This window comes from Rhinatrema bivittatum, chromosome 15 (genome assembly GCF_901001135.1).
Source record: "Rhinatrema bivittatum chromosome 15, aRhiBiv1.1, whole genome shotgun sequence".
NCBI classification, from domain to species: domain Eukaryota; kingdom Metazoa; phylum Chordata; class Amphibia; order Gymnophiona; family Rhinatrematidae; genus Rhinatrema; species Rhinatrema bivittatum.
This window is the reverse complement of record NC_042629.1, coordinates 63,877,146-63,890,223: the sequence shown is the minus strand read 5'-3', so window position 1 is coordinate 63,890,223 and position 13,078 is coordinate 63,877,146. Positions and strand designations below refer to the sequence as shown.

The window sequence follows — 13,078 nt, the reverse complement described above, 5'->3', positions numbered from 1 at the left end:
GATCGGGGGCAGGGAAGGTGAACCCTCTTCCCTTTTATAGCCATGCAGGGTGGTAACTTCCTGTTGGACACTAAGGACCTCTGGCAGGAAACATTTTCTGCAGACTTTATTATGACCATGCATAAAGCATATATGGCCATGTACAGACCTGCAGAACCAAGAACATTTAAATCCCCAAAGGATAGCTTTTATCTCTTAGTAACTTAGGGGGGAGGTTCTGAGCTATCCCTATGAGACATGAGAGCACACGCACCTCTAGAGAAGCTTCAGGGTCTGGGATAGATTCTCCCCAGGGCTCTCTAGATATGATTCACAGGAAGATGGGGAGTTCTCAGAGGATTATGCCTCCATAGTCCACCTACTCTGGAAAGAGGAACTGGCAGCCCTTATTTCTAATGTGTTTGAGGCCTTGGGGATGTCATATGCTTCCACTAAAGAACTGGTTGAGGGGAATCCAATTTTCCAGGCATTAGCCACCAAGGGTGTTTCCATTGCAAGCACCCTCAGGCGTATGGTTCTTATGGATTGGAACCCTCAACATGGGGGAATTAAAAGATAAGATTTGCCCCTGCCACTGGAGGAGAACAGGAGAGTTCCTTATGTCAATGCACTAATTGTAGCATTCATGCAGAAGATTACCAGTCTCATAGAACGGGGTCAATACTGAAGGATCCCCAAGATAGGAGAAGAGGCAACTCTTAAACAAGCCTTTACAATAAATGCAGTGGACATGCAGGTGTCCATTTGTGAGGGCTGTGTGAACTGAGCCACCCTGTGTTGGATCCAGCAGCTCCCAGACAGCCTGGAATTAGCTCACCTGGACTTGGCCATAACATTTTTGACTTATATGTATGACCTAGTGAGCGTGTCCTCTAGGCCTTTGGTCTCAGGAATAGGGGCCATAAGGCTTCTATGGCTGGGCAGTTTGGTCAATAAAATTGACATCAAAGTCTCGCCTTTTGTAAATTACCTTTCAAAGGTAATCTGCATTTTGGAGAGGATTAAAAAAAAAACAAACCCAAACACTGGTGAAGGATTTAGGGGAATCAGAACTTCAGAAACTTCCTGAGGATAGGACTTGCACAGAGTTTCAGGACTCAAAGTTTCTGAGATTGCAAGTATAAAACCACAAAGTGGTCCTCTTCAGATGCTCCAAGTAGGGGCTAGTCCTTTCAGGAGGCAAGGTCGGCAAAGGTAGAGCTGCCTGCAGCTTCAAGTGGTAACCATTCAGCACAATGACTCCCCAATAAAGCAATATGTTATATGTTTTCACTTAATTTATTCCAAGCATTGTACATCTGTTATATTTTTGCCAGGTTTTCAGACTACATTTCTGAGAAGTTGCATGTCTACCTTTTTTAGCAGAATTTTATAAATTAAAAATAACCATTCATTATACAAAGGGTTTACTGTGTGTTCTTACTAGGGTTTCTCATTCTACAATATATAATGTGAGAATGGGTTCAAGAGGAGAGGAAAATATCTGAATTGCTCTGCACATTTTCTCCCAGAGTGTAAAATTCAGCATGGTGGTCAGTTACATGATGATATGGATGCCAAAAATAGCATACTAGGTCGTTGCACATTATAGTATATGAAGTACCCTGCTTAGTTCAGTATCTTAAGAACTTCTGTCTGAGACCTTATGTTTGTATGTATAGGAAGTGTGCATTTTTTACATATAAAAGTATATATATATATTAAACCCTCTACTTTATCAGGTGTGTTAATGCATTTGCATTTTTCTTTCTAGATTATATTCTGGCCTTCCCTCTATTTGGAATTCCTAATTTTGTAACTATCAGACTTTGTGAGAACACAGGGTTCTTTTTCTTAATTTGAGTAAGAAATCTCCATATCACCAGAATGACATCTGAACTGGAGAGCAGCCTAACATCTATGGATTGGCTACCTCAGCTCACAGTGAGGGCAGCCATTCAAAAAGCTGATGCTTCTCAGAACGCTCATGGGACAGGTATTTCAAAGAAGAACGCACTTCTTGACCCAAACACAACACTGGACCAAGAAGAAGTCCAACAGCACAAAGACGGAAAGCCACCATACAGTTATGCTAGCCTCATAACGTTTGCAATTAATAGCTCACCAAAAAAGAAAATGACTTTGAGCGAGATTTATCAGTGGATTTGTGATAACTTTCCATATTATAGAGAGGCTGGCAGTGGCTGGAAGGTAAGAACTATTTTTTATATATTTGTATTATGTTGTATTATGTTCCATGTAAACCGCCATCTCGGCGATAGTTATCTCTGTTATCTGTGAACCGGAGTGATATGTATATTATACAGGAACTTCCGGTATATAAAAACCAAAAATAAATAAATAAATAAATGTAGCCTACAGCAGGGGGTTCTCAATTCCAGTCCTCAAAGATCAAAAACAGGTCTGATTTTCAAGGTAACAAAAATATACAAATTAACCCATGTATTCCACCAAGCATATGCAAATGTATATACCGTATTTTTCGCTCCATAAGACGCACCTAGGATTCAGAGCAGGAAAATAAAAAAAAATAAAAAATGGTGTGCTAAACCGGCCTGTCTGTGCGTCTTATGGAGCAAATTAGGGGAGGGCATAAAATGTTTTTTTGTTCCCATTCCCCATCCCAACCCTTTAAAATTAATTAACTACAACCCCCCCCCCCCCTCCCCCAAGACTTGCCAAAAGTCCATGGTGGTCCAGCGCGGGTCCGGGAGTGATCTCCTGCACTCGGGCCATCGGCTGCCACAATTCAAAATAGCGCCGATAGCCTTTGTCCTTACTATGTCACAGGGTCTGCCGGTGCCATTGGTCAGCCCCTGTCACATGGTAGGAGCATAAGATGGCACCGGCCGTCCATGGCTCCTACCATGTGACGGGCCGACCAATGGCACCGGCAGCCCCTGTGACATAGTAAGGGCAAAGGCTATCGGTGCCATTTTAAATACTGGAAGCTGACGGCCCGAGTGCAGGAGATCTCTCCCGGACCCCCGCTGGACCAGCAGGGACTTTTGGCAAGTCTTGGAGAAGGGTGGGGGGTTGTAGTTAGGGTTTTTTTGGGCTTTTTGTTTTTTTTTTAATATTCACTCCATAAGATGCACAGACATTTTCCCCCCACTTTTGGGGGGAAAAAGTGCGTCTTATGGAGCGAAAAATACGGTAGTTATTGAAAATCAAGCCTGTTTGTAGTCCTCAAGGACCACAGTTGAGAGCCCCTGTGAATATAGCATTAAAAACCTTCAAAATACTTGAGGGAACAGGGTCAAGGGAGAAGAGTCCTCTTTTATCAGATAATACAGACCCCTATGTTGTAGTAACTGCTGTAAACATACCACACATCTTTTATAGTACTGAAAATAGAAAGCTAGATATCTCAACTTAATTTATGAAGCCATTTTTTGCAGAGTCCTATTACTTTGTCACAAAAGGTCCTTAATTTGAAACATTTGGAAACCCATTGCATTTCCTCTTTATGGTAAATTAAAAAGATAAATATACGGTATATTTTGGTTTCTGTGTGAACACCTTTGGAATGATACTATATCTAAACATATGGGGATAGACTCAAAAATCTAAACCTCTTTACCCTAGAGGAAAGTCAAAAGGAAGGGATAATAGAGACTTTTTTAAATATCTTGGAGGTTTCCATGCATAGGAGGCCTAGCCCCTTTTCTATGGAAAGGAGGTTCTAGAATAAGGGGGACATGGTTTGAGACAGAGAGGGGGGTAGACTCTGGAGTAATCTTAGGTATTATTTCTTTACAGAGAGAGTAGTTGATGTATGGATCAGGCTCCCAGTGGTGGCAAAAACAGTAGCTGAATTCAGTAAAGCAAGGTATAAATACAGGAGATCTCGGAGGGGGTGATTGGAATTGTAGAGGCTTGATAAATTTTGATTATGTCAGAATAGATGAGCCATATGGTCTTTTTCTGCCGTTTTCTCTGTTACTGTGTTTGATGCAGTTAATACACAGTTTATCAGTGGATGTCACTGGAAACGACTAAGACAAACCCATAAGATCACACAAGGTTTTGCAAGAGATATTATCTTAACATACAGTCTCTTTGTTGTGTATGGGTGTGTCCACTCCCAGATTTATGCACAGGCAACTGCCTAGGGTGCTAATTTTTTAAGGCTCCAGATACCCAGGTCAAAAAAAGTGCCTGCTTCTAATTTCTTTAGGGTTATGGGCCAGTGCTGCTTCAAAGAGGCATCAACTAGACCTGTGCCATCAACCGGTCCAAAATATTAAATCTGGCCTTGGGTGTGCAGTGGGGCCAAGTGGCAAAAATAGTTTGTGATAGTTTTGGGGCTGTAAATGGTCACATAATGCTCTATAGCAGCGGTTTTCAACCAATGTGTTGCCACACTTCCCAGTCCCCCACTGACCCAGCTGCTCCCCTTGCCCCAGCGAAATAGAAATTTATCCTCCACCTGGGTGGAACACAGCAGGAAAGCTGGAGTCAGCAGCACCAACACGGTCTCTTCTTCCTGCTCCCTCCCCACGGCCCAGAAGAGACCATGCTAGTACGGGCAGCATCAGCCTGAAGAAGCGCGGTGCGGAGCAATGTCAGGACTCCCATCCGCCAGGGGGACTGTCTCGAGGCCACTAGGGTTGGAAGTGGAAGAGGCTGCGGCTGCCGCTAGGGTTGGAAGTGGAAGAGGCTGCGGCTGTTGCTGGCTTGGTGGGGGGAGAGAGAGTGAGTGAGCAAGTATATGTTTGAGATCCTGTATGTGTAAGTATGCAATTGAAAATCTCTGTGTGTGAAAGAGAGTATATGTGTAATTGAGATCCTTTGTGTGTAAGAGAGAGCATGAATGTAAGTGTATGATTGAGAACCTGTATGTATGAGAGATCATGTATATGTATGATTAAGAACGTGTGTTTATGTAAGAGAGATCATGTGTGATTGAGAGCAGGTGTAGGTGAGAGAGAGCATGTAAGTATGTGATTAAGAGCCTGTGTGTAAGGGAGAGACACAGCATGTGTGTAAATGTGTGATTAAGAGCCTATATAAGTGAGAGAGAAAAAGCATGTGTATATGTAAGTGATTGAGAGCCAGTGTGAGAGAGAGCACTTGTATGTGACAGAGAGAGGAGAGAGTTGCAAGCAAACCATCCCTCCTGCTGCAAATTCAAAACAATCTCAGGGCACCTGGATATCAAAAGTTCCCAGGTATGCAGAGCAAAGCATTTTATTATCCTTATTTTTCATTATTGGGTCTTTGTGTCTGCTATTTTGAAATATTTTATTGGTATCTAGAAATGTTTGATATGAGATTTTAATTTTTGGATATTCCTTTCATCATTTATTTTGAAATCTGTTCTTTTTGTTAGTATGCTTTTACTGCTGTTGACTTTATATTTCTTGGTTTGTCTTATAAGGACTGGTGATGGTTTTTTTTTTTTTTCCTTTGTTACACTGCGTACATTCTCTCTGGCTTGTTGAGTTTTCCAGTTCAGTTTTTGTCTGCATTTTTCTAGTTATGCTTTATGGTCTCTCTATTCTTTGCTAGGTGAGGGGTCTGTACATATGACTGAGGTGAGGTATTCTGCTGGTGTGTAGTTTCTGTGTAGGGCTTTATAGCAGCCTGGCTTGGTCCGTTTTCCTAATAGGAGGTGTATTGGTGTCTTAAGGCCTGGTGTAATATTTTCAGTGTTGCCTTTTCTTAGGTAAGGTGGTTACTGTTTGAGTGCTGGAAATTGGTGCTGTTCATGAATATACGTATCGCATCGGATTACATCGAACAAAGGGTTACATCAAACAAGGGATAGGTATGAACATTGGTAAACGTGGTTAAAGTCCATCACTGACCAGTAGCAATTGAATAACTGTGGAACGAACAAATAACAGCGGGTAACGAGAGGAAAACGTAAGCAGGTCGATTAATTACCAGGTCGGTTAATATGACGCCAAAGGTACCTTATGGCAAGATGCTGAAGATTATTAAATGGAAGGTATTAAAGAGAAATACAATGCTAAAGATCAATAAAATTAACTTGATGCTTAGGATCAGTAAAACAAGCTTAAGATCAGTATGAGAATCAGTCAAGGGAATGTTGGAACATGTTGGCCCAAGTCCGGCCAAAAACTAGAGTCAATGAGAGAGTGTCTGTTCTTTAGGGAAACGCTTGTTTGAGCAGCCACGTCTTTAGCTTTTTTTTGAAAGTCAGCGGGCAGGGTTCCTGGCGAAGATCTGAGGGTAGAGCATTCCATTGGGAGGGACCAGCTGTGGAGAAGGTGCGTTTCCTTAGAGAGGACTTGGCGGGGGGAGCATACAGGGTACCTTTGTACGCTGTTCTGATTGGTCTGGAGGAAGTGTGGTGGCGAAGTGGGATATTAAGCTCAAGAGAGGTCTGATTGTGAATGGTCTTGTGTATCATGGTGAGGACTTTGTGAAGGATTCTGAATTTAATGGGGAGCCAGTGTAAATTCTTAAGGATGGGCGTAATATGCTCTCCTCTGCTGGTATTGGTCGGGATCCTTGCGGTGTTCTGTAGCATCTGTAGAGGTCTGGTGGTGTTTGCAGGGAGGCCGAGGAGGAGGGAGTTACAATAGTCTATTTTTGAGAAAATGGTGGCTTGGAGCACCGTGCCGAAGTCGTGTAGGTGTAGGAGGGGTCTCGGCTTTTTTAGGATTTGTAGTTTGTAGAAACATTCTTTTGTAGTGTTGACGAATTTTTTTAGGTTCAGATGGTTGTCCAGAATTACTCCAAGGTCTCTCACATGGGTGGTGGAGGTCATTAGGGTCATGGGGAGGTGGTTGACCACAAGGTCGTTGTCGTCTTTTACGATAAGGGGCTCTGTTTTGGCTGGAGAGAAGGAGGTTGATGGACTGGAGGCAGTTGTTCCAGTGGGTGAGCGTTTTGGAGATAGATTCAGTGACCGGAATGAGAAACTGCACATCGTCGGCGTAAATGAAGTAAATTACCTTTAGATTTATAAGGAGTTGGACGAGGTGGAGGAGATAAATGTTGAAAAGAGTAGGGGAGAGTGAAGATCCTTGCGGGACGCCAAATGTTGACCTGAAAGGGTGAGATTCTTTGTTGTTTATTCTGACTTTGAAGTTCCTGTTATTTATGCAGTTTCTGTTCAGACAGAGTACATGTCTTTCCCTTGTGTCATTCTTAACAATAAAAATAATACTGGATCTTTATTTTTAATTTCCACCGTGAATTGTAATGAGCAATGTCTCCCACATGTGAGCGTGGTCTGTCAGGTGTGTTACAATGGGGAAAAAGGTTGAGAACCACTGCTCTATAGGTCTAATTCAAACTCTGCCAGAACAGATTGCATTACATACAGATTTAGAACTAGTAAATATGGCCATGGCTATTTGGTTAAAGGATCTGTTGCATTCTGTCTCCTACTCAATAACGTGTAATGATGGGTAACAGGTATCTATGAAGTTGTAACAAGGAACTTTTGTTGTTGGTTATGTGATTCAAACATCCTGTTCATTTTTAGTTTATAGAGATCTTCATTTTAATTAGATCATGGGGAAAGTTGACAGTTGCTCAAGAAGGGTATAGTTTGGAGTGAGGAATCTTCAAAAGACACTGCTAAAACAGTCAGAATATTCTTATAAAGAGGATGTAGTAATAACTGAGGTAGCTCATATAGTTTTAAATAAAGAGCAATCAAATATGAATGCATCAAAATTACCTGAATCAACTGCTAGCAATGAACAGGTTGTGAATAGGGATGAAAAACAAATATCAGAAATCCTAAAAAAAAAATGTATGGCACCAAATGAAGATATAGACACCATAGACATTGTAAGAGATATGCTGGTACTTGAAGACTGGAGGGATATTAATATAATGCCAGTTTTTAAAAAGGGATCAAGGGATGACCCAGAAAATTACAGACCAGCGAGTCTGACGTCAGTTTCTACAATTTTTTTTGGCGCAATCATAAAGATCAAAATTGTTGAATATATATAGATAGGCATAGTTTAATGGGTCAAAGTCAACATGGATTTAGCCAAGGGAAGTCTTGCCTTACCAATCTACTACATTTTTTTGAGGATTAAAAATAAACATGTAGATAAAGGTGAGCTAGTTAATAAGGTGTATCTGTATTTCCAGAAAGCTTTTGGTAAAGTCCCTATTGAGAGACTTCAATTAAAAAATAATGGGATGCGGGTAGCATTGTATTGTGGATTGTGAACTGGTTAAAATATAGAGAATAGGGCTAAATGGTAAAAGATGGATAATGGAGTGCCCCAGGGATCTCTTCTGGGACCACTGCTTTTTAGTATATTTATAAATGACCTGGAAATAGAAACAACGAGTGAGATGATCAAATTTGCCAGTGACACAAAATTATTCACAGAATTAAATCACAAAAGGATTATAAAATAAAACTGCAAGAGGACCTTGCAAAACTGAGAGACTGGGTATGCAAATTGCAAACGAAATTTAATGTGGACAAGTGCAAAATAATGCACTTAAGGAGGAGTAATAATGCAAGGTTTCACATTAGAAGTCATTCAGGAAAAGGATCTAGGCGGCGTCATTGATGATACATGGAAATCTTCTGCTCAATGTACACCAGCAGCCAAGAAAGCTAATAGATTGCTAGGAATTATTAGGAAAGGAATGGAGAATAAAACAGATAATATTATGTCTCTGTATCGCTCCATGGTGCAACCTCATCTTAAGTATTGTGTGCAGTTCTGATCACCACATCTCAAAAAAGATATAGCAGAATTAGAAAAGGTACAGAGAAGGGCAACCAAAATGGTAAAGGGAATGGAATGATTTTCCCCTATAAGGAAAGGCTAAAGAGATTAGGACTCTTCAGCCGGAAGAAGACTTGCCTGAGGGGAGATATGATAGAGGTCTGTAAAATTGGAGTGGAATGGGTCAATGTGAATTGGTTGTTTATTCTTTCAAAGAGAACAAAGACTAGGAGACATGCAATGAAGTTACTAGGTTTGGATAAGTTCTTGGAGGAGAAGTCTATTACCTGTTGTTAATCAAGATGACTTAGAAAATAGCCACTGCTATTACTAGCATCAGTAGCATGGGATATACTTAGTTTTTGGGTATTTGACAGGTATGTATAGCCTAGATTGGCCACTGTTGAAAACAGGATGCTGGGCCCTTGGTCTGACCCAGTATGGCATGTTCTTATGTTCTTACTCAATGCATAATTAAACTCGGGAATTTTGTTGCCAGAGGATGTGGTGAAAGCTATTAGTGCAGCTGTGTTTAAAAATAGATTGGACAAGTTCCTGGAGGAAAAGTGCATAAACCATTATTAAGGTGGAGTTGCAGAAATCCGCTTCTTATCCCTGGGATAAGTAGCATGGAATCAGTCTACCCTTTGGGATCCTGCCAGGTACTTGTAGCCTGGATTGGCCACTGTTGGAAATGGGATACTGGCTTTGATGGACCTTGGAAAGAGGACTCCATATTAGTAGAATGCGCTAATAGTGTACAAAATATATCAAAATTTCACAATACATGAAATTAGGGATAGGGTGGTACTCTACATTTAAAGATGGTCTAGTTTAAATAGGGTAAGGGATCAGCAGGAAACACATTGCATTCTAGAATCTCTATAGATAGAAATTTCCATGTGAGATGGGGATGAATATAAAAATAGGGATATATTGGTCTGCTTGACCAGGTTAAGGAAAAGCTTTCAGAAATTAGACAGGCTAATAAAATTGTCAACACAATGGCAGTTACCTCAATACTATCTGGATGTCTTATCAGTATTGGGGTAATTGCATGCTGTAGAGGTAACATTTCTAAATGCACAAATGAGGGTCCTCCCTCAGTGGCTCTTCAGTCCCCTGATCTTCCCACAGTGCCTCTTAGATTGCCTGTATTACATCTATAATCCTTTATTAGGAAGCCACTTAAGTAATACAGGCAATCTAAGAGGTACTGTGGGAAGATCAGGGGATTGAAGAGCCACTGAGGGAGGACCAAAAAGGGCATGGCACATGCTAGGAGGAAAATTAAAATATTACATTTATTACCATATAAAATGTACCATATTCTACAATAGTGCTATATACCCATGCAGACTTGTAACCTTGGGGTCATCTTGGATCAATGCTATTCTCTCTATGCACATTCAAAATATTGCTAAAATATGTTGGTTCTTCCCCTATAACATTGCTAAAATCCATCCCTTCCTTTCTAAGCATCCAGCTAAAAACACTCATCTATTCTCTCATCACTTCCCATTTAGAATACTGCAACTGGTTCAGCTGGCCTCCAGCTGAACCAATTGTCTCCATTGCAACCTGTTCAAAAATCAGCTGCACAACTTTATCTTTGCCAGCGCTATGATCATGTAACTCCTATTCTCAAGCTGGTACCCTGGCTCCCCATCCACTTCAGCATACAGTTCAAGCTTCTCTTACTCGCCTACAATTCCAGGGCATGGCACATGTAGAAAGATATCGTACTAATAAATAACACACACATATACACACACACACACACACACACACACACACACATACATACACACACACACACACACACACACACACACACATATATATATATATAAAATCTTCCAAAGGATATGTAGAAATATATCATACCAATTTGTTACCTAGCAGCCTGTGAAACTGACTTTATTGAGAAGCTCTTGTAGACTTTGAACTTTGTACTTTTTATTGAGACACTCTCTTGTCATAAAATTTAACAAGGGCTCTCAAAAGCCTGCAGTTGCTCCCCCCAGCATATCACTGAATATATAGTACTATATAGGTACATTGTCACTGGGTAGGCTTGTCAGTATAGGCAATTTTTGTTTGCTGGAGCTTAAATGCAGATTTATACTTAAAATATCTTATTACTTTATAAAATAGATGATAGGAACCAGGACTGGAAAAAACATGGATGCCAGGTCACCCAGGTGTCAAAACCTTTTCTCTTGGTGACATCCTAGCCCAGGAGAAGCATCAGCTGCTGGACTACAGAAGAATAGAGTAGAACAATGGCAAAAGAAAAATAAAATAAAAAAAGAATGAAAACAAACACAATCCAATTTAAAAAAAAAAAAATGTCCTCCTGATGCTTGGGGTTTTTTTTTTCCTAAAAGAAAAAAAGTTCCACACCAGATGATAACCATCTTAAAAGGCTGCTTAAGTTATAAAGTGATCAGGACGAAGTTCTTAATTAAAACTAGCTAAACAAAATATTTTGGAGGAGTCTTTTTACTGTGAGAATATTAATTGTAGGTTATACTCCTTAAAGGCTAAACATTTTGAATTTGACTAGCAAGCCAGATTTCAGTCAAATGCTTTGTTTTCATTTGCTTGCTGGAGGCACTGGGAGATGCTGGTATAGCAAAGTTACACAGGAACTAGGTGATTTGATCTGTCTTGAATTCATGCCCCAGGGCTCTAATCACTAGACCAGAGTTCTAAAATAATTTGCTATGTTTGTGCTAGCCAGGAGTCAAACTTAATACTTCTGGCTAAGAATTGGAAAATTCTGACTACTCTCCACATTAGTACCCAGATCTCATTTCATTCTGTGGACTCTCATTGTTCCTGTGAATCTAAATTTTGGGTATTCTTGAATGATTGCACAATAAATGCATCTATATTTTTATTTTCCAATTTTAGAATTCCATACGACATAACCTGTCACTGAATAAGTGTTTTCTTAAAGTGCCTCGATCCAAGGATGATCCTGGGAAGGTATGATTTTTCATTTCTTATTATTTTCTTTGGTATAAGTTTTTCATTTGCTTAAATGAGCCACTATCCTAATTTTGGAGACTAGTCATCATCCGCAATGCATATTATATCTGTGGATCTGGCAGATCGCTTCTTTACATAGTGGCGATATAGGTAACCATAATCAAAATCGGCTTTTTTTCTTTTAAACATTTTATTTATCATTTTATATATTATACACAAGCATAACTTGCAGTAGAAATAGCATTTGAGTGTTGTAATATTCACAGGAAAAATTAAACAATAATTACAATCAGTTGCTAATAGATCACCATAAGATCAAGAGAGCCCAGAAAGGGAGAAAAAGAACATGAAAGAAGGAAGAACCTTCAAAGGGGAAATAGAAAAAGATCTTCCAGTGAGAATATTGTACGCTTTTGTACATGAATCATGAAGGGAGAGAACCTGTCCTAAGCTATCCACTCTCCAAAGAAAATAAGGACGCTATATTAACCATTATCAGGAACTTGAGCATTAATAAATGATCTAAGCTGAATAGGTTCTAAGAAAACAAATTTCTTATTGGAAAAAGTAACAATACACTTATAAGGGAATCACAAGAAAAAATGAGCCCCAAATCAACAACCTCTTATTGCGGCTCTAGCAATGCTTTCCTTTCTGCCTGTGTAACCCTAGAAAAACCTGGAAAAATGTGAAGTTTGCCACCCATGAAGGAAATATTCATTTCTTGAAAGTACAATGAAAGAATCAAGTTACAATCAAAATTTGAGGGAAACCTCGCTATTAGGTAGATCTACGTGACGCATCTGCTGTAGTAGTTAGTCTCCAGGATAGCAGAAATATCCAAAGGTTCCCCTCCAGAACTCATTACAGCTTGAGCAACACCTAACCCTTCAGGCTCTTTAGCCCGAAAAAGATAATATGCCTTATGAATCAACATGAGGACAGATTGAGGAAAAACAAGAACTTCCCTCATATAGGTCTTAAAAAGTTCTGAAGGAGAAATCATTGAGACCATTGGAAAATTAAGAATCCTATGATTAGATGATCTTGCAGAATTCTCTAGACTCCAGCCTATGATGTATCCCAGTGTTATCTTGTATCAAATTATTCTGAACCAGCAAAATTTTCCCCAAGTCAGTTTCCAACTGTTGTTTTTTCAGCATGAGCAGAAGCGAGAGTCTCCTGAATTTGTATTCATGGTGGCTGTGAGAGAGGTTAGGGACTGCTGCATGCAGCAAAGTACCAGCCAGATATTCTCCAAGGTTGCGGGAGAGGATTTTGGTATGGAGAGACTCAAAAAGGAGATTGCAGCAGGTTCACCTTGATAAAATCCAGGCTATGCTCCTCCCAAAGCTACAGTTAATCCCACAGCTGTATCTGGGGTTCCAACTGGAAAC

At 40.1% G+C, this 13,078-nt stretch overlaps 1 protein-coding gene across 7 annotated transcripts in view; it reads left to right on the top strand.

Moving 5' to 3' along the window:
* FOXJ3 (forkhead box J3) overlaps positions 1–13,078 on the top strand; it is an 84,825-nt gene that overhangs the window by 17,439 nt on the left and 54,308 nt on the right. For all 7 annotated transcript variants that reach the window (XM_029578747.1, XM_029578750.1, XM_029578749.1 and 4 more), the window contains exons 2-3: positions 1,754–2,190; positions 11,604–11,678. In XM_029578747.1, coding sequence (XP_029434607.1) covers positions 1,867–2,190; positions 11,604–11,678 — 399 coding nt within the window. In that variant the 5' untranslated portion in view covers positions 1,754–1,866. The remainder of the gene's footprint in view (positions 1–1,753; positions 2,191–11,603; positions 11,679–13,078) is intronic.